Source organism: Branchiostoma floridae, chromosome 3 (assembly GCF_000003815.2).
Source record: "Branchiostoma floridae strain S238N-H82 chromosome 3, Bfl_VNyyK, whole genome shotgun sequence".
Classification (NCBI taxonomy): Eukaryota; Metazoa; Chordata; class Leptocardii; order Amphioxiformes; family Branchiostomatidae; genus Branchiostoma; species Branchiostoma floridae.
Window position 1 is genome coordinate 9,568,649 of NC_049981.1, and position 25,309 is coordinate 9,593,957.

General features: G+C 40.7%; 1 protein-coding gene across 2 annotated transcripts in view; it reads left to right on the forward strand.

Annotated features, from left to right (window-relative positions):
* LOC118410856 (endoplasmic reticulum aminopeptidase 1-like) overlaps positions 1-22,453 on the forward strand; it is a 59,339-nt gene extending 36,886 nt beyond the window's left edge. The window contains exons 2-21 of one of the 2 annotated variants that reach the window (XM_035812713.1): positions 718-789; positions 1,466-2,092; positions 2,730-2,868; positions 3,530-3,664; positions 4,842-4,962; positions 5,707-5,861; positions 6,493-6,606; positions 7,984-8,118; positions 9,060-9,191; positions 9,911-10,101; positions 10,813-10,895; positions 11,501-11,631; positions 12,072-12,127; positions 12,700-12,856; positions 14,082-14,155; positions 16,790-16,891; positions 19,042-19,212; positions 20,199-20,339; positions 20,716-20,797; positions 21,779-22,453. In XM_035812713.1, the coding sequence (XP_035668606.1) occupies positions 718-789; positions 1,466-2,092; positions 2,730-2,868; positions 3,530-3,664; positions 4,842-4,962; positions 5,707-5,861; positions 6,493-6,606; positions 7,984-8,118; positions 9,060-9,191; positions 9,911-10,101; positions 10,813-10,895; positions 11,501-11,631; positions 12,072-12,127; positions 12,700-12,856; positions 14,082-14,155; positions 16,790-16,891; positions 19,042-19,212; positions 20,199-20,339; positions 20,716-20,797; positions 21,779-21,958 (2,998 nt within the window). In that variant the 3' untranslated portion in view covers positions 21,959-22,453. The remainder of the gene's footprint in view (positions 1-717; positions 790-1,465; positions 2,093-2,729; positions 2,869-3,529; positions 3,665-4,841; positions 4,963-5,706; positions 5,862-6,492; positions 6,607-7,983; positions 8,119-9,059; positions 9,192-9,910; positions 10,102-10,812; positions 10,896-11,500; positions 11,632-12,071; positions 12,128-12,699; positions 12,857-14,081; positions 14,156-16,789; positions 16,892-19,041; positions 19,213-20,198; positions 20,340-20,715; positions 20,798-21,778) is intronic. The other variant, XM_035812714.1, reaches the window with a different exon arrangement.
* Positions 22,454-25,309: the final 2,856 nt, after the last annotated feature.

Genomic DNA, 25,309 nt, shown 5'->3' on the forward strand with positions numbered 1-25,309 from the left:
TTTACAGAAGAATGGGCATTAGAGAATGGTATGTTCCGTTATGGACAGTTCCAATGGCAAGTGGGACCAAGGTGGGACATGTGGACTTGAAGGAGGTTAACAAGGAGGTCTAAAGAATTGAACAGTAGGTATGCAGGTATGCAGGACAGAGGGGTTGGAAAAATATCTTCACCCCCTCCCCCCCATTTTCATGTTTTGGAACAGCCCAATTTGTTCACAACCTGTAGAGCATAATTTTGGGTGCTAAATAATATAGGGGCTTGCATGCTCTTTCACGCAGAGCATAATCAGCGTATGTGCTGGCAATACAAATCACAAGGTATAGGGGCCACTTATGTTCAACTTCTCTGCTGTGCATATAATGTTGTTTAAGATTACACGAAAAGGCTGTCTTGATATATATGTACTGTTATCAAAGATTCAAATAGTAAACTAATAGTTATAGAAGAAACTTAACCAAATTTTGTGCCTGATTTCAGGTAAAGTAGAGTCAACTTTTGAAATGGAATGAGCGAGGGTGACACCTCAGTGTAAACTTAGAAATACATGTACAAAATAAAGGCATAAAAATGTAAAATATTTGATGGCCATACAGCCACTTTCTCATTGGTCAAAAAACTAATTGCCATCCTCTCATTGGCTGAACTGGTAATGGTGATAGACATTTGGGATTGGTCAACAAACACTCTTACTATTATCTATTTCATGACACTTAAGAAGGAAGCAGCGATCATCCTCTGGACCTTTTGTATCTTGGCTGTCTTCACGATCCCAATCCGATCCTTCAAGGCAAGACAGAACTGCATCTTGATATATTTATAACCTTGGTGATGGAGCAAGGTGGATACTGGATACTGGTGGCTAGAGATAAAACTTATTATATTAAAAGCAGTGCCTACTATAGTCCCTGGGGATGGAATGAACTAAGAGGCATCAATTGCTGAAAATAAAGCTAATTAAACCACTAGGCTGCTGATTGGTCAGGTTGGGCCAATCAGGTTGCTCCTATGGTTACTTTTGGTGAAGGCAAGGAGGTTAAAAACCTTTTTTAACCACCTTGGTGAAGGTAAGTTCAGCCATATGATTATCATTAAAATGATTAACATAATTGTCTGACCAATCAGACGCCTAGCAGTTGCTAGGCTGCTGATTGGTCAGATGTAACTTATCATGTTATTCATAGGGCTCAACTTATCTTCACCACAAAAACTTGAATGTAGTACATTTGTATTTGAAACTTGCCTGTGCCACTCTCTTTTGCTAAACTGCCTCTTCTTTTTAGCTCTTTCCCATGATTCATTAGTATTCCCAGGGTGCAATGCACATTAACAAACAGGTTTGTTTTTAATCTGGTTTATGTTGAATTGGTAAAAGAAAAACAAAACATGGTAGTAATTAATTGGAATATGTTTTGTACAATTAACCTGTATTAGTCTTTGATGAAATGTTGATGTTTGTTTCACAGACCCTTACGTGGCACACAACGACCACTGAGGCGGAAACTATGGCTCCTCACACCGAAGTGCAGCCGCGACCGCTGCTGCTTCCTCTCCGCCTTCGGCCTCACGATTTTCATCATCCTCGTAACGTCCGCCGCCTACATGCACTCCACATTCGCGTCTTCCTGCCCCTACGGCTTTCTGTTAGACACCTCCGAGAGAGTGAGCGTAAAAAAGGACCCCGTTACGGCAAGCGGAGAGATATTCCCGTGGGACGATGTTCGTCTTCCGTCAACACTCGTACCTAACTCTTACCACATCCACCTCCACCCAAATCTCACCACCTTCAAGTTCACTGGGAATGTGTCGATAAATGTTACCGTTGCGAAGAAAACGGACATGGTGGTCTTTCATGTAAAGGAGTTAAAAGTAACGCAATCTTCTGTGAAAACGTTAAACAATACAGTGCCGATCGTGAAAGAGTTGGAATACACGGAAAATGAGCAGTACTGTTTAATGCTTGGCCAGGAACTGGAGGTAGGGCAGAACTATATTGTGGAAGTGCACTTCAGTGGAGAACTAAAAGACGGACTGTATGGGTTTTACAGGAGTACTTACACCTTAACCAATGATGATGGTGTCAAAGAAAAGAGGTGAGGCATGCATGGTAGGGCATTGGTACAGGCACTATGTAGGACCAGTCTGAAAATACCAGACCTGAAAATTCAGTGGACCAGATTTTGGACCAATTAGAAAATGAACAGATGATAATATCGGCAGGCTTTCACATTTTTAGGCTTACCCATTACTGGTTTAAGAAAATAATTAGGGTAAAGTAGAGTAGAGTAGAGTTTATAATCATTTCTCTAACTTGGAGTCCAAGAAAATAACAAGGGTAAAGTAGAGACTTCTAGTTCTACTAAGTTTTTACAGTCAAATTTGGTTCACAAGTAATATTGCAGAGAAGAATAAAAGGGATTAAAAGGCGCTGTAAATAGCAAATTATTTATGATGCCTGGTGTTCTGTTCCTGGTTGTCATAGACCTTTCCCTACAAACTCATTATACTACAACTTGGCTTGCATTACATTTCTATGGTTGTTTCTACATAATGTACCACTTTTATATGGCTCCATTTGTGTCCAAGCACGAATTTACTTTGTCCGGGGGTACTTTAAATTTATTTGGGGGGGGGGTGTTTAATTGGGAGATTTGAGTAAGTCTCTGTGAACGTAAAGTATTCAACAATACACAGAGTAACATTTGTAACTGCAATGTTGTTATCTGGCAGGGTCCTTGCCACCACGCAGTTCGAGGCTGCCAATGCTCGTGCCGCGTTTCCGTGCTTTGACGAGCCAGCGCTGAAGGCGACCTTTCAACTCCACATGGTCCGAGAGGGGAGACATTCTACACTCTTCAACATGCCCAAGGTATGTACACTGTACTCATTTTGTGAAAGACAGTCACATTCTCTTGAAGGTTTTCAACTATTTCAGCCCGCAGTAACAGATACATGCAATGCGGAATGTTATAATCATTAATTGTGTCATACCTGGGCCATGATAACATTGATAGAAGTGTTCCTCAAATGGGGGATAACATGGATTATCACATGGGGTTCTATTGTTATCACACGTCTTTATTAAATTTTATTGAACATCAAATCTTACTAATTGACAAACAAATCATACTTCGTTAATCATAATCTTTAATGTTCATAGTAAACTGGCAAAAAAACATTCTTTTGAGAAGAAAACAGTGGTTTATCATTATAAAGACTACATACAATTGAAAGATTTCAGAATGTTTTCTTTTTTTCTGCTTCTTAAAATAACGTTTTTTGTGTGACTTGCCAGGCTCCAAACATCAATTAACTTGATTAGCTGGCAGCAGGAATCAACTGAAAGACACATAGATTGTAACATTTGATGTTCAGTAACTTCAAAATGTTGCGTATTTGGTACAAATGCCTTTGTTCATTGAACGGCACTGTTATTTCTGAATAAGGAAGTATTGATTTTTTGGTGACATAAGCACTTTAATGAATGAGTGAAAGCTGTTGTTGTTGATGTTTACTTTTGTTGTTTGCAGGACCATACAGATGAATACCCTGGTGGCTTGTATATGGACGTATTTCAAGAGTCCGTACCAATGAGCACGTATCTCGTCTGTTTCATCGTGTCAGACTTCCAGTCTCTACAGACTTCCACTGATAGTGACATAGCGGTACCAACACTGTTTGTTTCTTAGTTTGAGCCTCGGTTTATTTTTTTGTTTAGGCCATGTTGATTTGATTATATGGATGACATCCTCCGGGAACTCCAAAACTGATGCGAGCGAGCGAATAAAAAAAAAGTTTGGCAAAAAAAAAAGTTGCCTTCAGTATGAAATCAAAGTGGCCAGGAAGGTTGAACATAGGACTTAACACACATAGTATGGTATACCAACAGTCAGGTGTAGGGACCAGTAGATCATACGGGTGCAAAAAAATTTTTTTCTTCTTGGACCAATCCGAAAAAAACAGACCTGAAAAAAAAACCAGAGGAACAGGTTTCGCCAATTACAAAATGGACACAGTATGTCGGCAGCCATTTGGGGTCTAACCGGGGGGCCAAGAAGACAACAAGAGCGAAGTCAAGTAGAGATTATAGCAAATTGCACCAAGTTTCTACAGTCAAAGGTACAGAGACAGTTAGCCTTTATTACATGGAGATGGGATTTTAAAATGCAGTGGGAGTCCAATAATCCACCAAACAGATTCCTTTGTAGCAAAATTGACCAATTACCATTGTTTTGAGTATTGCCAGTTCTCAAGTTTCCACAGACAATAAGTTCCAGGTTCAGGTCCGGACCTGGAAATGATCCTCTGGACCTGAATTTTCTGTACTGGTACCTCCTCCAACCAACAAGAGATTTTTTTTTTCTGTCCTTTCACATCTTATTCTTTGATTTTAGATTCATTTTGGCATTCTATGGCATTAGTTATCTATTTTCTGATACTTTTTTTTCAATCTACGGATTATTTGTGCTCATTTTACAGCTGCTTTGCACGATTTATTGTGTGGTCGAAAACTTCTTTTTTTTTTTGGAAATGGCCGAAAATTGGTGCGAGCGCGGATGTCATCCATATAATCAAATCAACGTGGCCTTACTTATTTTGCATTGTAAAAAAATAGATACATGACAATGAAATACGAAAGAGACATTACAGTGCAAGGGAGGCTAAAAGCTTCAGAATCTGCTTGATATGTACAAAGGCCTCTCTTTAACATGGCATGTCATGACTTTTGAATTATACTAGCTATGTATAAGTTCAATGTAAACTGGCAAAGCTGGCAGCTTCTGTCATTTTTGTAGATATTTTTCTTTACGCATAACATTGCAATATTCCACATTCCACCAGGTGGCAGTGCACGCTCCTGAAGACCGTATCGACCAGGCGCACTATGCTCTTAGTGTGGCCAAGACTGTTCTGCAATACTACGAGACATTCTTCGGTGTTAAGTACCCCCTGCCTAAAATGGGTAAGCAGATATAAAACATGGAAGTAAAGTAAAGCAGTATTCAGTTATGTATTCATTGGTTGAATACAGTAAATCTTAAAGTATTTGCTGTATTTTGAAGTTTGCAGTCCCTGATGTTATGCCCTAAGGCGCAGGTAGAATTGGCCGATGGCGTGAGTTTAACGTTTAATACCCCGTGTCGTATTCTATTAACATGAAAAAACACACGACTAAATGCCATATATGCCAGAAGTTGGACAAATTTTGTGTTCTCCAACAGAAAACAGCAATTCCTACATCCGAATCTTGAAGTTTTCAACAGTTTCACACTCGGTGCACTTGAAATACGTTCAAATGATTCTTTGGACTGTGTGACAACAGTAGAAGCCCAGGTGATAACCCAAATTATCAGTTAGTGTAGAACACTCATATTGAACTTTATTGCAGCCCAGGTATAACATAGTGTTCAGTACCAACCTGGTGTGTTACACCATGAGGTTGTTCACTGGGTATGCAATTGAATTAGAACGAACCTATTGTTTGTATTGCATACAAAAGAATACACCATTGTGTACACAGGTGTATTCCATTGCGAGACTTGGCCATTCCGTGATCAAGATGTACTGAGCAGACATTGAAAATTTGGAGTTAGTGTCTTACGTGTTTTCAAGAGTCACTAATTGAAGAATTATTCTCTTAACTTACTCATACGTGACTGATGAACCTCTTCAGCAACAAACAAAACTGTTATTTCTGATCTAACAGATCTGGTGGCCATTCCGGACTTCGGGGCAGGCGCGATGGAGAACTGGGGCTTGGTGACCTACCGTGAGACCGCCATCTTGTACAACGCCGACGAGTCGTCCGCCAGCGACAAGCAGTGGGTTGCCATAGTGATCGCTCATGAGTTTGCACATCAGGTAGGGAGGTCGCAAAGATCAAGGAAATGTAAGTTGCGCAGTGCTCACCCCAGTTCTTCTGCGCCAGGGGTCTGAGGTAGTGCGTGTTAAAAAAGTGACAAAAGGATTCCGAGATTGTATGTTTGAGTTTACATTTCTCCTTATTTACTGCAGAATGACACTAAATGCTAACATGGTTGAAAAGCGTAGGAAATGGTGTGTTTTTTGTGCAAATTGTGTTTTGGCCCTACTCTCATTTCCGGGTATTCTTACAGTATGCCTTGAATGTAAACCGGCTCCGTGAACTAGATTAACCTCTGAGGCGCTGTGTAAGCAAAGTTGCAATGATGCGCATGATGGATGATTAAAAAACAGTAGTTCTAGAATTTTCTTTATAATTTCTCTTGGTGACAGTATCAGTGTGTTTGCCGGAAAAGCCTTTTTAATAGGTTTTATCCAATGCAAAAATGCCCAAATTTGTGCATTATTTTCTTCATGAAAATGTTTGTGGGTTGGTTTGTATAATAGAACCAGATGCTGCCTTGCTGCGTGTCTATGAAGTTACTGTGTTACACCGAAGGGCGGTTATACGGGCTATATTATTTGTATATAGATACAGATACGATACAGATGTTGTTTTCTTGTGTTGCAGTGGTTTGGTAACCTGGTAACCATGAAGTGGTGGAACGACCTCTGGCTCAACGAGGGCTTCGCCAGCTTTGTGGAGTTCATAGGAACCGACAAGGTGTCCCCAGAGTGGAAAATGGTATGGTCCATGTAGTGGAACAAATAAAGTTTCTTTAGATAAGATATACTAAACTTTGCCTCAGGACTTACCACCAGAGGCTGTAACCAAATAATAGCTAAACAAGTTTCAAAGACAAAGAACGAATCTGTTGTCTTTTAGGTCACTGTTTGTTTAATTTTGCATCATTTGCCAATTACAAAATCAAGGTCACGCAAACTTTTGGTTGCTCAACAATTACGTAGCAATTGTAGAAAGAGTAGAAAGGGGTCTTAAGTAGAACATTCTTAAGTAGATCATTCCATAGCACTCGATAAGAGTAGGGGTGTATGTAGGGGTCTATCCAGTGGATTAAATAAATCTGTCCAGGCAACTTGTACACTTCCTTACAAACCTGACAAGCCTGATATGGTACCCACAGGTTGGTTAATTTCTTTATGTCATGCCTGTGATGCGAAAACATTTGATACAGGTGTTCCGGACTGGGCCGTAACTTCCGTATCGCACAGTTTCGAAAGGCGTATCACACAGAACGCGCTGTCAAAAATTCGATCAGACACTGGCTTCTCGAACCAAATTGTTACATTTTTACGATGGCACCGCAGCAGATCAAAATTCAATAGAAAGTAATGACTCTCGTTCTGCGCGTTTTCAAATGTTTAATGATACTTGTTTGATATTGGCCGAACTCTGCCTTCAATGTGAGTCGAAGCTATTCCTCTGGACAGCGCCTTGACATCGGAACAAATCGAGCTGTTATTATGAACTTTCATTTCTAGTCATTAGCTGAACTCAGGTTAACTCGAAGTGAGATCAAAGCATGTTCCGTTAACTGATCAAAGCCTGTTCCTTTACCCGGTTCTTTTGTTCAAATAGACGAATGAATTTGTCGCAATGTGTATGAAGGACATGTTTTTTGCTTTGGGGGGGGATAAACTTGGGTTTTCTCAGGTGGGTATGACATAAATAAAATACAACTTCGGCCGAAGGGTGATCCGACCCGTGGGAGGGCTGAGACCGAGGGTGATGCGGAATACACCATGTTGTATTCTATATGTATCAGAGCCTTCTAACAGGTTGAGGCCCTCGCAGTGACGGTTCGCTGTGCCCTTGGTTGGTTCGCCGCAACCCGCACACTTCTTGGATCATGTTCCCTTTGACGCCATCTTACAATACGTAGAAATCGGGGAGAGCTGAAGATGAGCGTGTTCTGGCCAGAGAAACTGGAGCGACCGATCTCCCGCTGGCGAGGGTCGGAGGCCGCATCATATTAAATGCTTTGATCCTTGGCCAAACCTCCCCTAATCACTGAGGCAATACAAACAAGCAAAGAAACCCACAACCCTTTCTTTACCTCAACACCAAAAATAATTGCTATTTGTTGCTCTCCCTTTACAGCTGGACCAGTTTGTAGTGACAGACCTCCAGACTGCGCTGGCTGCTGACTCCCTCAGTAACTCCCACCCAATCTCCGTCACTGTGGGCCGCCCCGAAGAAGTGGAGGAGATCTTTGACAGCATCTCCTACGACAAGGTGTGTTTCTGTACAGGCAGTCCATAGCCTGAATATAGAGACTCTATTTGTACGACCCTTGCTTTATTTCCACCGACATTTCGGTGACCGTCTGTCTGTCACCTTCTGAGTAATTTTGACTGGTTCACAGTGTACTGCAACCCGTAAGCTCAAGCCCCCTTCACATAGCAAGAATCAGCGGGAATGCCGTCGGAATGAAAATTCTTTTTTATTCCTGGCAATTCCTGGCAATTCGTAGTGTGTTCCAGAAATTCTTACTGCATTCCAGCTATTTGTGCCCGTTCTTTTGCCTGGCCCGAAAGTTTTTGACATGTTAAAAACTGTCGACGTGCATTCGAAGTGGAGAAATATCGAACAGCATTCAAAGTGTATTCTAAGTGTATTCCAACTATTCTAACTGCATTAGGACCGCATTCTGCAGCATTCCAACATTATTCGAAACATTCTTATCTCATTTGATGGGGAACCAAAACGGCAAGCCACTTCGGATCCTGCCGGAATGTGGCCAAAAGAATATCTGGAATGCAATAAGAATTTCTAGAATACACTACGAATTGCCAGGAATAGAAAAGACTTTTCATTCTGACGGCATTTTGGCTCATTCCTTCTTGTGTGAAGGGGGTATAAGGTCCATTTGAAATTCCCACTCGGAATGGCCCCGAATGTGGCACAAGTTTTGCAAATACTTCATTCCGGCTGGTTCTGCTTGATTCCTGCTAGTTTGGTTTCAGTGTGAAGGCCCTATTAGCAATGCAGTCATAAATGTAAAGTATTTACATATATAACGTTACAGTGATTGTTCTATGCAATGTTTAAAATGCAGCCCCAATAGCTATAGCTGCATTTCTGTCATTTCTGTCATCGCTGTCATTTCCCAATGCCACAAATGACACCATCCTACAATGGGTTTTCAGCTTTGACCTTGAGCTTTGACCTTTCAGGGTGCATCGATTCTGAGGATGCTGGAGTCGTTCCTTGGTAGAGAGACATTCCTTCAAGGCCTGACGTCCTACCTTCAGGAACACCAGTTTGGGAATGCTGCCACTGATGACCTGTGGAAGGCTCTTGATCAGGTAATCTCCTCTTCTGATACATATAGAATACAACACGAACTTCAATACTTGGCCACAAGCGAATGCCGATGATGATTCCGTATCACCCAAGGTCCCCGCCCGACCGCGGGTAGGATCGCTCGAAGGCCGTAAGGTGATCCAACCCGCTGGAGGGCTGGGACCAAGCGTGATGCAGAATACACCGTGTTGTATCTTATTTATGTCATACCCACCTGAGAAAACACAAATTTGGTGCCCTTTGAACAAACATTGTTACAACAGCAATGTTCCAACGTCCTATTTTTCGACCGCGCTGCACTGGCGTGCGCAGAATGCATTCAAAATATTTGATGGAAGCCTGTGTGATACAACTTCGAAGTTTGTGTGGTACGGCTTTTATCAACCGGTCCGGAACACCTATATCAAACGTTATCACGGCCCAGGTATGACATAAAAACTGGTACCATGTGGCCAAATAGATCCAGGAAAAATAAGTGGCAAATGATACGTTTTTTTTCCATGGGTTTCTGCTCCAGATTTTTTTGGCTATAGATATGCACATTTTTCTTTATTTCCTGAAATGTCTGTTGATTGTAGCTTTTTTTATGCTGGATGACCAAGGTATCAGCAGAAACATTGGAAACTTATTTGTTGTTTGAATGTAATTTTGGCTTTCAAACAGATATATTTTTGCCCCACAATGCATGGATTTGACCTGTAACCTTTACCCTCTGACCCAGGCTGCGCGTACTGCTGGGAAAGCCGACATGAACATCAAACGGGTGATGGACACGTGGACCAATCAGATGGGGTATCCTGTCGTCAAGGTAACGAGACAGAACAGTAAACTCGTCCTGGAGCAGGAGCGCTTCCTACTGATGCCCCCCTCCCCCGCTTGTGGAGGGGTGGTGGAGTTTACCTCCCCATACAGGTACTGCAAATCAGTTTAAAAGTTCATCCCAAAGTTGATGTAAGCATGTGTGAAGTCTTAGAATCTAAATTGTTAGGAAGGATTTACAAATGACTAAACACATTGTACTTACAACAGTTACAACTTACAACACATTCATTATTTTTCAATTTTTTTGTTCTTTGTCTTTGGTAAACTTTGCTCAGGCTTGAAATACATTTTGTGCAAGTTTAAAATAAAATCACTACATTTTATGATAGGACAAGAAGCATTATTCAAATACAGATCAATCTCTACAACTGGATAAATCAGAGATTTATTTCCGGACGTTTCCAGTGACATCCATCACTCTTCTTCACCGTCACAAGAGAAGATGACTGATGGATGTCACTCAAAACATCCGGAAGTAAAGCTCTTTTTTTAATCCAGGTGTAGAGATTGAATTGTAGTTGATTATCGTTTACCTGGATATGTCTAACCTACATAACCGATAAAAGCATTGTACAGCATCAATGTTCATCTTCCAATGAGAATTTGCTCATTTACAGCTTCTTTGTACAATTTACTTTATAATTGTAGAACTTTTGGGGGGGGGGGGAACAGGCAAAAATTAATGCAGATGTCAGCCATATATTCAAGTTAGTGTGTTGATTAGCTTATAAACTGGACTGAGATAATTAGCTGGAAAATTTACCCAATTCTTACAGTAACCACCTAACCCTTACCCTATAGGTATGAATGGATCATCCCCCTAACATACGTCACATCAGCCTTCCCAAAGGGCCAACAGACTCTATTCTTGGACACCAGACATAGTAAGTCAGCACAACTAGTCTTAATGCATGTATCTGTATCTGCGTTCTATATCTGCATGGCTGATATACTAGTAATCATTATAAATGCCATTTGGTGTAACGCACCTGCTTTGCAGGCATGCAGCATAACAGCTGGTTTGTATGTTAGACTCATCATACCTTACCTTTGGGGTGTTGTAACATAAAGGTGTCGGAACATAGAGGTATGGTAACATAGTGCTGTAAGAACATAGTACTGTCGGAACATAGTACTGTCGGAACATAAGTACTGTCGGAACATAGTGCTGTCGGAACATAGTGCTGTCGGAACATAGTGCTGTCGGAACATAGTGCTGTCGGAACATAGTGCTGTCGGAACATAGTGCTGTCGGAACATAGTGCTGTCGGAACATAGTGCTGTCGGAACATAGTGCTGTCGGAACATAGTGCTGTCGGAACATAGTGCTGTCGGAACATAGTGCTGTCGGAACATAGTGCTACTTTAACATAGCAGTGTCGGAACATAGAGCTTTTGGAAATCAAGGGTTATATCACCTCTGGACCTATAAGCGTTGACATTAATGATGAGTTTGTAATATGATAATTTTGTTGTCCTCTTGTTGCAGCTACAATTTCTCTGGACAACAACTCGCCAGAATGGGTCAAGTTCAACACCAACCAAACAGGCTTCTACCGGGTGAACTATGACCCCGATAACTGGGACGCTCTCATTGGTCTGCTGCAGGAAAATCATGAGGTCTATCTTTGTTGTTGTTGTTGTTTTGAAAATGGCACTTTGTTTTCAGAGAATTCTGGCATATTTTTACCTTTAATAAAGCATACACACACAAACAGACTCACATCATCATCATCAGTCAACGTGTGTACATGACGGGGTAATACCGCCTCTTGCGGGATGACATACCCTTTTGCTGGCTGCAGACTCACATACACATTATAAGAAAATGATATAAAATTGATTATTACAGAACCCTATGTGAGTATGCAAAACACAATGATTTATTGTGTGTGAAATGTCAACCTTTAATTTATACGTGACGATTACTACTACAATTATAACAGCAAAAAACTTTGCCTACATTATATAAGATGTAGTGCTTACATCTGTGTTGATCCCAAATATGCAAATGAGCATTAGTCATCTTCTAACTTATTGTCTTTCTTCGCTCTAACCAGGCACTTAACAGTGCTGACCGAGCTGGCTTGCTAGACGACGCTTTCTTCCTGGTCAGGTCAGTTAAATGTAGAGGTTTTAAATTTGGTAAGATATGCTGGATAGAAAGGGAAATTTTGTCTTTCAATTTCTTGCATTTCTTGCTGGCAAATGACTGAACTACGAAGTTCTTCATTCACAACCAGGGAATTAACATTAGTTCATCTTTATCCGTGAAGTAACCTATATCCATTGTGTTGCTAAACAGGGTATCCAGGGATATCAAGTCGATGGACGGTAGTTTCAAATTGTACTATTCTCAAAATATAGCACTTTAAAACCATCATCTGTCAACTTGATATCCCTAAACACATTGGTCTTAAAAAGAACGGATAAAGGTTACCCAATGGATAAAGGTGAACTGGTGTTACATTACAGTCAATGTTTTGTTGACCGCCAGTCACCTTCCCCATGGAAATCTGTTAACAGCGACACTGAGCTACAGCACAATGTGAACCAGTCAATATTACCTTGAAGAAGGTAACAGATGGTCACCAAAATGTCAACTTGTATGTTACTTCCTTGTTGTGAGTAAAAAGCTTTCAATGTATATTTGTATTTTTTTCATTTCAAACATTTCCTCTTTTACAGGGCTGGCCTCCTTGGGTTGGAAAAGTCTATGGAACTTGTAAAATACGTCAAGAAAGAAAGAGACTACGTACCCATAGCAACAGCATTAGGTGGACTGGGCTACATTGCAAAACTACTGGAGACAGAAAATGATGAAGACCTGTACAACAACATGAAGGTATGGACTTCGTATTCTTATTTGCATTCACCTTGATATCATTATCCCAATCACAACGTCATCTCTATCAATATCATCATCATCACCATCATCATCATCATCACCATCATTATCATCATGATCTTCATCATCTTCATCAATATCATCATTTTCACCATCATTAGCATCATCATTTATAATCTATCTTCTTGTTCTTTTCGTCCTGACGGACGTTCAGTTCCGATGGGCTCTGCAGTGTTCAACTAGTCCGGCTCTGCTCATCATTATCATCAATACCACTATCATCATCATCATCTTCTTCTTGTTCTTTTCGTCCTGACGGACGTTCAGTTCATCACCTTATGCAACCTTGCCCTCCTTGTTCACTGTCCGTAGAACTGTGTTGATTTGACTTCAGTTGTGTCCCATTTTCTACTGACAACTCCCCTTTTTCTGTCATTGTTCATTTGATGTCAGTTTTGTCCTATTGTCTTCTGACAACTCCCCTTTTTCTGTTCTGGTTGATTTGACTTCATTTGTGTCCCATTTTCTGCTGACAACTCCCCTTTTTCTGTCATTGTTCATTTGATGTCAGTTTTGTTCCATTGTCTATAGACTGACAACCCCCATTTTTCTGTCATTCAAAAATGACACTGTCATTCCAGTAGAGCACTATGGAACAGTCAAGGACTTGGAATAATGAATGTATCAGTATTATTACAACCAAATTAGATAAATATTGGTTTAGTGGGGCGGGAGTCCCACTTAACCGGTGTAATTTTGTTGTATTGATACTGATATATATATCATTGTTCCAAGGAATCCTTGACTGTTCCATAGTGCTCTACTGGAACGTTACATTCTCTTCAGAATTGTATCCTTTGCATTATGACCAAATAAGATTGGTTTAGTGGGACAGTATCATAAATAAATGACAGAAAAGAGCAAGGATATTGTATCTGACATAATGATGAGATATAACGTCGTGCGTATTTCTGGTGGTAGGCTGTTCCAGATGTTGGGTCACACAGTAGGCGATGGCTCTTTTGAAGGCTTTTTTGTCTCAACAAGCAACTTTCCATCCTAGATGAAGGGACTTTCCATCCTAGATGAAGGGATGGGTCTTTATTTTTACCTTGCCATGTAATGCAGGTGACATGACCTTATGTGAATGTACAGAACTTTCTGTAACCCTGACAGATCAAATGTCTCATACTTCAGTTTTGTTCATGTTCTGGTTTCACAGTTGTTTATACTGGAACTGCTAGAGGAGACCATTGGGGAGGTGGGCTGGGAGGACCAAGGAGACCAACTGACAAAGTATGGAACTTCTTTATTTGATCTACGTATGTACTTCAACACTGCTTAAAGGTCTATTACGTAAAATTTTGGCTCCAAAATTGAACATATTCTGGAGAGATGTACAGCCACTTTTTAGCATCTTGTTTTTTTCTATTTCTGGTGCTTGTAAACTATACAAAGCAATTTGTACAAGATCTGCTAAGTTTCTGAAACTATGGTATCTCAAATTAAACACTCCTATTCTTGACAACAACAAACTATACACTGGTTTAAAAGATCACAGTTTTTAAACATGTTTGTATGGTGCAATGATACTTAGTAGTGTAGCCTCCCTCCCTAAATATTAGTATGCAATTCTATGGTGTTGATCTCAGTTACGGTACCTATATGTAAAGAAATAGTTAGAAAACTCTACTTTCTAGATAGTCCTAATGTTACCTAATGGGCAGACAGCAAGAAAATTGATTGGCTGACAAGTCTGCAAGCTCTAAATGACATTTTTGGCAGCAATACGCCCAGATTACCATATGATTTTTACTGATTTTGCATCTTCACAGGTCATTTAGCCCCATTTAAGTTTATTTTTGATGTAGTAAAAAATATGCTTGACAATTTTGATATCTGGCAACCACTTGGCAGTCAGAAATATGGCGGAACCTCATAGACTGTTTGACAGGCATAATGAGGGTCTAAATGAGGGGTCCCAAATACACTTTACACTGAATTCAGAAGAACCAATTATGCATTACGCTGGAAGCAAGGAAGTACTTTGCAAGGAATATATAATGTGAATAAGATGGCTTTCCCTACGAATTGCTGTAAATAAAATTACTAGTAGGCTGACTATGCCTTACATGTAAAGGGGGCATGCAGACTGTCCATAATCACATTTGCTTTAAGTGGAATGGAGTACCACTGTGCATTAAAAAAAAATTTAAAGAACCCAACACACTTAAGTAGATTTATTTATCACATTAAGTTGATTTGATCATATCTTTGGATGTAACAACTCTCAATAGATACATGCATAAAAGATTACTTTGTCATAGTGTTACAAAAGATAACTGAAACTCGCAATTAGCCCCACCTTATTGTACTCTCATGATGTTACCGATATTACAGATCTAAGATTTATTTTCTACTTTGTAGTTGGTTGTACAAAAGTCAATGTTCATTTTGTTTCGTCAGTAAAGCTTCAGAATCCATTTTTTTATAGAAAAGAGTAGGGGTGACCTGGTATGCTTGGCCAGAAAAATTTGCATTGAGGCCGCATTGCATAAAAAAGCCTCCAGGTCATTGATGCTGTAATAATGCATGTATCCATCCATCCATCCACTTTGCCGCATGTATAGAGGGTTGTCTGGTAAGTATATACTCCTGAGGGAGAATTCTTGAAGAACTGGACTCCCTATGTCTGGAGGATATGCATGATGAATGTGTTTTTGTGTGTTGAGGTGATTGATTTGATTGATAAGGTGCGGAGGCACATACCAAAAGTTGTATCTCAACAAAGAGGTGGTGGGGTCCCGGGGACAGTGGGGGAAACTGCTCGGGAAAGTTGACAAAAATGACGGGAGAAACTTGATGGAAGTCAACAAAGAAATTATTTTAAGAAGAAATGGAAACATTTTCACTTTAATGCACAGTTAATTTGTCTTAGGCTCCGTTCAAAATCAAAACAGTTTCATCTGTTTCGTTCAGCCAAGCCAGATTAATTTGTGTGCATGCAACATTCCACAACAGATTCTAGCCTGGGGTTCCTCCAAACCACCCAATGGGGGTAGAAGTAGATGGAACAAAAAATCAAGAAGTATCCAAGAAGGAAAATAATGGACTTATGTTCACTTCTGTGCTCTTATCTTAGGCCCAGTTCATGATACAAATATCAAAACGGTTTCATTTGTGATGGTCAGCCAAGTGGGTTTAATTTTTGAGCATGCAATGCTCCAAAGCAGATTCTAAATTAAAAGGATTCTTTAAACTACCTCTTGGGGGTGCATAAGGACAACCTGACTTATGTGACCACTTTTTGACCACCCTTAGATCATTTTTCCCATTGACACAAGCATCAAGAATCCTGTCTATAATGGGCACCTGTCCACATAGAGCAGATTTTACTGGTCCCAATTTTGAGTACTTTCTTACTCACTTCATTTATTTATTTATGAGATTTACCACGTTTGTGGAAGATTTGACATAACTGGTGACTATCACCTTTTCAAGATGTCAACCCAGAGACCAAACTGTAAAGTTTGATCCACTCACACAGGGAAGGACCCCTACTCTTTTCAGTAAGTGTGGTGGTCTCTCTAACTTGACCTCCATTTAACGTCCTGCGGCGAGGCATGTCCCCCAACCAAAGCTAGGTACTCATTTTCACATGATTATGAGTCAAGTGAGGATATTGATGTAAAGTGAATTTCCTAACTGCACAACACCGGAACATATCAGAGGATTTGTCACTGATGCCACACCTTTTTCAGTTTCACCCTGAGTTTGCATACGTGACTGATGAACCTCTTCAACAACAACCACCCTGAGTTTGTCTAGTCTGAGTATCAGCCTGGAGAGTTCACCAGGTAAACTAACAAGGCTGGTACTTAGTCTAGAGTTTGTCGCACACAGTTGTTTGACTCGAAGCTTTTCTTCCAGGTTCCTCCGGAGCACAGTTCTTGGAGCAGCCTGTAAATACGGCCATCAGCAGTCCACCCAACAGGCACAAGCTCTGTTTAATAGTTGGATGCATTCAAGGAAGTGAGTATAGACGCTTTTCCGCAACGTCATAATCAATCGACCCCTTTGAAGCTCATGAACTGACTTCGTCATAGGGAGGATTTTACTCACAAACCGTAATGTCATTGCGCTCGGCCGTGAACACTTGCGAAAAAGTTTTTGCCCAATTCGGAAGGTGCACCAATTCAAGGGGCCTGGCGTATCGCGAGTATTCACTTCCATGGGGGGCCCATGGAAGTGAATGTCGCACCTTCTGAACATTACGGTTACTCACAAACTGTAATGTCATTGCGCTCAGCCGTGACACGTTCGAAAAAGTGTTTGCCCAATTCAGAAGGTGCGACAATTCAAGCAATTCAAGGGGCCTGGCGTATCGCGAGTATTCACTTCCATGGGCGGCCCGGTGCCTACGCACATCCGGTCAAACTTTTCCGAATATCGCTATACAATGTATGTGGATATTCCCCCCTTCCCATTTCCATAAAGTACTAAAAATATCCTTTTTGTTCTTAACCGTTGTAAAGTAGTCAGGGCGGAGACACCTGCTTCTTCCGGGTTCGGCCAAATACTTCGAACGTGTTCTTTCTTTACAGATGAGCGTGATAACATTATGGTTTGTGAGTAAAATCCCTGCTATGACAAAAGCAGTTTGCATAATTCAAAAGGGTCTATTCCACAGCAACAATGTTGGCAGGTTATAATTGGATTAAGCAGCAACATGTTGTTGTGTTTAACAAACAACACTGTAACTGAGAAGCTGGTGTAACAGGCTGAAACATACCCCTGGCAAAAATAGACCCGGGTACGTTCTGGCCAGAGTTATATCCTGGTATGCTACACTGGGATTTAAATTTAATTCATTCGTTTGTTTTTATCTTTGTCTATTCATTCATTATGTTGACTGAAGTCAGGGGAAACATTGTTTTTGCTCGTGTATTCTGCTGGTGTTACTGGGAGGGAAATCCTTGCATTTTCTCGAAAATGTTGTTTACTAGTATTTAATTGTCAATGCAGTAGTCTACTCTCCTGATAACATGATTCTAGCAATTAAGTACTACTCCCTTGCCATTGTTCAGTAGTCTGTTGTCTGCTAGCCATACAGTGTAATTCTAACACATTAGCCTAATTGTCTATACTGTTTGTTGTTCCTCAAAGAGAGGTGAGAAGAAGATTAGAGTAATTTTCTGACCTGCTGAGGGAGAAAATGTGCAGGGAATTATACAACAAAGAGCCACTGATGATTTATCAATAGAAACAGTTTATCTCTTGACTTCAAGTTGACGCCACAGGGGGAAATTATCAGGGAAGCTTGTTTTAATGATAATCATCTGGTGTATTTTGCCAGCCAGTAGGTACCCAAAATGTGGGTAATGAGGCTGTTTAACGTGGTTGAGGCACCTCCTCGAGCACGGCACCCCCGTTTTACGTCCCTCCCGGAAGACGATTTCGTGGAAAACTTGATGAGGCTACAGCAATCCGGACGTCCTTTGTTGGTCCCCCATACAAGCACTGTCCGGACCGCGCGTTGCTTAACTTCCGAGATCGAGGGATTGGGTGTACCAACACGCCACACGGCCGTAGCAGATATACTTGGGACATTATCTAACGACATACAAGGACATTGGGCATTAACTATACAAAGCGTACAAAGGCAAAAATGCAATTACGTTGGCAACTTGTTATTTCCGTGCCATGTGGAATCACTATTATATCACAGGACTGCTTTATTTTCAATTTGTTCAAACGTCTAAAATCTTACCGAAATTTTATATCATCTAGTATTCCACCTGCTGATATACATGTTATGCAACCCAACTATATTGTATGGCAACACTAACAGCACCGTTTGAATGTGAAATGTTAGAAAAAGGAGTACTTTATTCAACAAAATATGGTACTTTGATTTCACCACCACCACTCACTACACTTTTGCAGGGCTTTGCCCAGTAACACATAGAAAGCTGTATTACATTGTAACCTCCACACCACAACAAAGGAAAAGGTCCGTAAGATTAGCCCAGTATTATTATTGCTTCCTAGTTGTTGCCATGCATTGTACAACACGGAATTGTTGTAGAGTGGTAGAGATTTTGCATTCATTTCATTCATTCATGTATCACCGTATGTCCACAATTGCTGCTTGCTGATTGGCCTGCTTGCTGGACCAATAGGAAGGTGTCTCCTAACCTGAAGACAGTAGTGTACACCAGTGGTGTTCAGCACGGAGGGAAGGCGGAGTGGGACTTCTGCTGGCAGCAGTACACCTCTGCCACGGTGGCCGCCGAGAAGAGAAAACTGCTCTACGCACTCGCAAACTCCAGGGACCCAGATCTGGTGAAGAAGTATGGGTCTCATCAATTTGTTTGTTTGTTTCAAATGAGCAGTAAACCGCCTTTAAGCCTAACACACCAGTTTTGTACAGTTGATGCAGGGCTCTAGCCAGCATCCGTTTTTCCGTCAATTGACGGAAATGTGCTGCGTCTGACGGAAAAATTTTAAATCCAATCCGTCAACCTTGACGGACAAAAATCCTTGGTGGAAGCTACAGGCGGCTTGGGGACGCCGTCCACAGCCGTAAAAGCCTCACACTGTTTGTTTTGCTATTGTTATGATTGTTGACAATGTGTGTCGGCGCCCTTTCGCATACGATAATCTCATTAAAACCCGTTTTTCAAGGTCTCAGTTCAGTCCTTCTAATTAATTTCGCGGTTTTCGCGACAATTGTAATTGGCTGACGGTAAAAATTTCGAGCTGGCTAAAGCCCTGAGTTGATGGTACATGCTGCGTAAGACCGGTGTGTAAAGTTTGAACCACTCACACTAGGAAGGAAACCCGCTTTTCATGCAGAAATTTTTAACATCCAACCCCAAATTTCTAAGTATCGACCTAGTTTCGCACTCTCGCGAGACTAGGTCACTCCGTGACTGATAGCCATAACAAATTTGGAGTTACGTGTGTATACCTTAAAAGATAAGTTTCTGTTAGAAGAAAAATGCTATTAACTGCGCACATACGTGACTAATTAATCCCTTCAATGATAAGTATCGCCCCATTTGAAGTTTGTCTGATTGTTGTTTGAGATATGATATGTTGCAACTGGTTGTAATTTATCTGGCCAATACTCGCTATCATCACATTGCAGCAGCTTTATAATGCAACTGATGGCTGGTCCAAATTCAAAGTCAATTGCCAATATTATTATATTTGTTTGAATTGCCAATATGATTATTTTTGATTCAGAAAAATATCATATGCATACAGAACCAGAACAGTTTTTTCTACAGTTGAGTCGCACTTAAAGGCTTTTCTTTTCCTTCTTCTGTTGCAGACTGCTGCGTTACACTTTGGACAGTACCAAGATCAGGTCTCAGGACACAGTGAGGACTATCACCTACGTTTCCCAAACTGCAGTGGGATACAAACTGGCCTGGGAGTTTGTCAAAAGCAACTGGCAGACATTCTTAGACAGGTGAGAAGTCTTCTGGTCTCAACTATGGTAAAACTCTATCAAGTTTCATGTTTTTTCATTACTGTAAATTGTTCCAACATTTTGTAAAAGAAGAATTTTATAGAATTTTGTACCCCTACTCTAGATGGAAACTACTTGAATGTGGTGTTTTTATGTTTATAATTGAAACAAATACTTTTTTTTAAACCACAAACATTTGTGATATGCCTTTTCCAAGGGCACAAAATTGGTAGCATATCAGTGGATTCAAACCCGGGACCTCTGGGTTCTTAGCGGTCACGTCACAGTGCCCCCCCTCCAAATGAATATAGCGAGCCTCGTTGCTGTCATTTTCCCAAGGCCAGGAATAAACACTGCTGAACTGCTGTTGTTGCAGGTATGGAAGTGGCTCCTTTAACATGGCAGAACTGGCAAAGATACCATCCCACAGGTTCTCAACAGGCAGGCAGCTGAAGGAGGTAGGGGGCTTTTGAATTCTTCTTTGTTGGTCTTGTATAAAAAGTAAACAGCCTTAAGGCATAAGACACCAATTTTGTACAAACTGTGTACTACCTGACTTTAAGGGTTGATACACTCACACCAGGAAGGACCCCAAGTACTCTTATCAGTATGTGTGGTGGGTTCTTTAAAGTGAACAGCTTTACTTCAAATCTGACACGATGTCCGAAACTGAAGTTAGGTGCTCATTTTTTCACCTGAGTCGAGTTAGAAAACAGGTCTTTTAAACTTTCCCAAAAGCACAACTCTGGGGCCTCCCAGTGATTTCAACCCAGCTTGAATTCTAAGTCACAAATTAAAGTACAAGACCACCTTGCAACCTGGTTTTTAACCAGGCAAGCGTCCAGGCATCATTTGGACCTGCTTTTCTTATAATAATAAAAAATTGGACACACTAGCCGCACTTACGCTGGGGAGAAGATTCTCTGACAGGCATGGAATTCTGATTGACCAAGGATGCCACTAGGTCATCTGTGGTCAGAGTCTTCTACTTTAACCTCTCTGATGCTAATTTTTCCCATCAGGATACCTTCAAATGCACGTTTTAACTTCAAATTCTCGAAAACTCTATGCCATGGAAGGTAGATGCCCCCGGAGCCCCCTACAATAGTGGCACCTATATCACTTACCGCAACTCAAGGTGCACTCTCACTGCACTTGCGTCAAGCTTGCGTCACTGCAGGTTTGTTCTCTGCTGCACTGTTTTGTTGTTTTCTCCGATTTTTTATAATTTAGATATTGTGTAATACGTAAAGGTATGACTTAGAAGACGACAAAATACACAAAGAGTAGGAAAATTTGTCCTTTATCCCTGAAATTCGCTGAGTAAAACTATCTTTTGAACCCTGCAGTGACGCAAGTGCAAAGAGAGTGCACCTTCACCAAGAAATTTGGACCCCCTGTAATAAAATTGTAAAAACCTGCTCGTCTGTTTTCCTCAGGTTAAAGCGTTCTTCCAGAGTCATGACATCAGTGCTGCAGCCCGAGCAGCCCGCCAGACCATGGAGACCATCCAGACCAACATCTTCTGGCTGGAGAAGAACAAGAGAAAAGTCAAGACATGGATCAAGAACCACTTCATGCCTCCGGAGGGGGGAAAAGCAAGGAGTTCTGAAATTTGAATCTCGGAGAATCTTGGCCAATTTATGCTGTAAAAAATCATGTAAAATGTTTGTTTTAGTTTTAATATGAAGTGAATATAGAATATTAAGATTTATCTGTATACAGGGGTGAACAAGCATTCACACAAATCTTATACAAAATGCATGAATCTCCTTGAAAACGTAGGAGTCTTTCGAAAAATTCATGTTATGGAATATGTACAAATCATATGCAAACAGGCCAGCTGCTTGTATGTTTTTAATGTTTCTACCGATACTTTGACTTTAGAACCTTGAATGGGCGCATAACATTACAAAGACGTATTTGATAGACTGCGTTTTTCATAATATAGGTATGTTTCATATCATGTGTATTTTCATCAGATTCTTATGTTTTTGTATAGTGCTTTATGCATTTTTGAATTTGTGTTAATAGATTTTGTGAAATTCATGCAAATGCTTAAGCACCCCTTAAATTGGTGAATAAAACTACACCAGAATTTATTTGTTGACTTATAAGGTTGTGGGCTATATAAAGGTCATTTATATGTAAAAAATGTTATCATTCATAAAGGTGTATCGTTTTTATATTTCAGCCATACCATAGGTATGGTGAAATATATTGTATTCGTAATGTTTCTTTCTTTCTTTCTTTCTTTCTCCTGTCAAATCTTCAGAACACGGTATCTCCGTTGTTCCTCAACCAAATGACTTGAAATTTGGCACAAGGGTAGAGTGGGCCAATACCCTCGGACGTTTTTTTCATTTTTTCCATATCTGTCTCTTAAATGATTTTATTAAGGTTTTTGGGTCATCTTAAGACCAAAACTGTATATTTGGGCCCCCTGTACCCTGGTATTATAACCGAATGAGCTGAAATTTGGCACAGATGTGCCTTGATAAGTCCCTCATATAGATTCGATATCAGTTTTGGTGTACAGTTTAAGGAAATGCTTTTTTTTGCGATTTTTTGGTCATTTTTTTACCAAAAAAGGACACTTTTGGCTCCTGTACCTTGGTTTTAGAACCGGATGACCTGAAATTTAGTATAGGAGTGCCCTAGACATATGCGCGCATGGATTCAATAACACTTGAGGCATAAAGTACAACAAAATGCTTAATTTTACGATTATTTGGCCATTTTATGACCAAAAAGTAAACTTTTGGCTCTTGTGCTCTGGTTTTAAAACCAAATGACCTAAATTTTGGTAAAAGGGTGCACTAGATATTTATTCAAATGACACATGTATAATTTTTGTCATAGACTACGTCAAAATGATATATTTGGGGATTTATTTGTCATTTTCCAAATGCCAGAGGGGTCAATGACCTTAAGGTCGTTGACCCCCAGCTGCAGATTGCACCTACTGGCATATATGTCTATTTAATCTAAGTAGATAGGTAACCAATCACTTAGCCCGAATCTATATCCTAAAGAGGGGGAGGGGGTGGGTGGCAGCCAATCAGCGAGCCCGGTGTTATTTGGAAGAGTCCATTCTTACACGGAGGGGTTCATTTTTTTTTTAAATTCATCATTGGACTGGTGAAGTCTTTCAGTGGATGTATTTTTGGACAGGTCTATTTTGCAATTTTACAGAATGTGTGCTGGAAGAGTCTATTCTCGCACGGAGGGGGATTTTTCAAAATTCATATTTTGGACTTTGGTGACTTCTAGTTTGTCAAAGTCTTTCAGTAGGGTTATTTTTGGACTGGTCTAATTTGCAATTTTACATGGGTGTTCTGGAAGAGTCCATTCTTGCATAGAGGGGGCTTTTTTAAAAATCCATTTTTTTGGACTTCAGTGATTATGTCAAAGTCTTATTTTAGCGGATGTATTTTTGGACTGCTCTACTTTACATGGAAGAGTCCATTTTTTGCACACGGAAGGGGGATTTTTTCAAATTCAGTTTTGAACGGGTGATGATTCAAAATTAAATTTTTAGTGGAAGTGTTTTTAGACTGGTCTATTATACCTTTTCATGCACTGGGACCTTTTTATATTTCAGCCATACATAGTATGGTGAAATATATTGTATTCGTAATGTTTCTTTCTTTCTTTCTGTCAATCTTCAAAGTGATTCATCTCCGCCGTTCTTGGACCGAATGACCTGAAATTCGGCACAGGGGTAGAGTGGGCCAATACCTTGATGCTTTTTTTCTCATTTTTTTCACATCTGCCTCTAAAATGATTTTATTGAGGTTTTTTGGTCATGTTTTGACCAAAACGGTATAATTCCCCCCCCCCCTGTACCCTGGTATTACAATTAAATGACCTGAAATTTGGTATAGATAGGCAGTGGATATTTGGTAAAAAGATTCAAGTAAAAGTTTTGACATAAACTACTTTAAAATGATTAATTTTGGCACTTTTCTGAGGGGAATATGTTTTCTTTTGGCCTCCTGACGTGACCTTCTGTGACCCCGCACAGAGCTCACACCTGTGCGCGTCAGCCAGAGAGATAATTGAATCAAAGACCTAGCCAATCAGCGAAGAGGAGGCCAAAGTAATATTCATAAGCGGGGCCTCATGATCCCGTATATAGCAGTGTTCCCGCCAGAATTTTTTTACAGCGTTGGGGGCCCCAGGGGGAGCGAGCCAGCCTGAAGCCCTCGCATTTTAGACTATTCAGAAGGTTTTATATTGTATCAGTTCTTAGGGGCATATCTATTATAATCGCAGCAGTCACTTAACTTTTCTTAATGAGTTTAGCGTAACAGTATTTCAGGTCAAACCGTCAAAGGCAACTAAAAACAAACTTTAACGTTACTGAGTTCAACAGTACCTATAACTTGTCATCCGAAGTTGAAACGCTAGCGATGGTATTTTCGCTGCGCTGTTAGCTCCGTGCGACTGTTGTTGACGGTCTTAGAACAATATATTTTGCCCCCCCCCCCCCCCCCGTACCCTGGTATTACAAGTGAATGACCTAACATTTGGTATAGATAGGCATAAGACAGTTGGGAAAATGATCCAAGTAAAATTTTTGGCATAAAGTACTGCAAAAGGCTTAATTACAGCACTTTTTTGAGGGGAAATTGGTTTTCTTTCGTTCTTCATGCCGTGACCTTTCGGACGTTCACCCCACAGAGCCGACATCTGCACCTGCGTCTTGCCGGCAGGAAGAGTTAATTCAATCAATGGTTCAGCCAATCAGCGAAGAGGAAAGCGACCACACAATACGGTAACTTGAAGACTCAGGCTGTACAGACTTCTCGCCAGGGTTTTTTCAAAGCGTCGGACAGGGGTCCGGGGGCCGCCGAATGTCCCTGGCGGGGTCCAGGGGCAGGGCCACGGTAGGGGGGACCCAGGTGTGCGAAGCCCCCCCGGAAGCTCTTGCATTTCCTATTGAGAAGGCTTCTTTTATCAGTTTT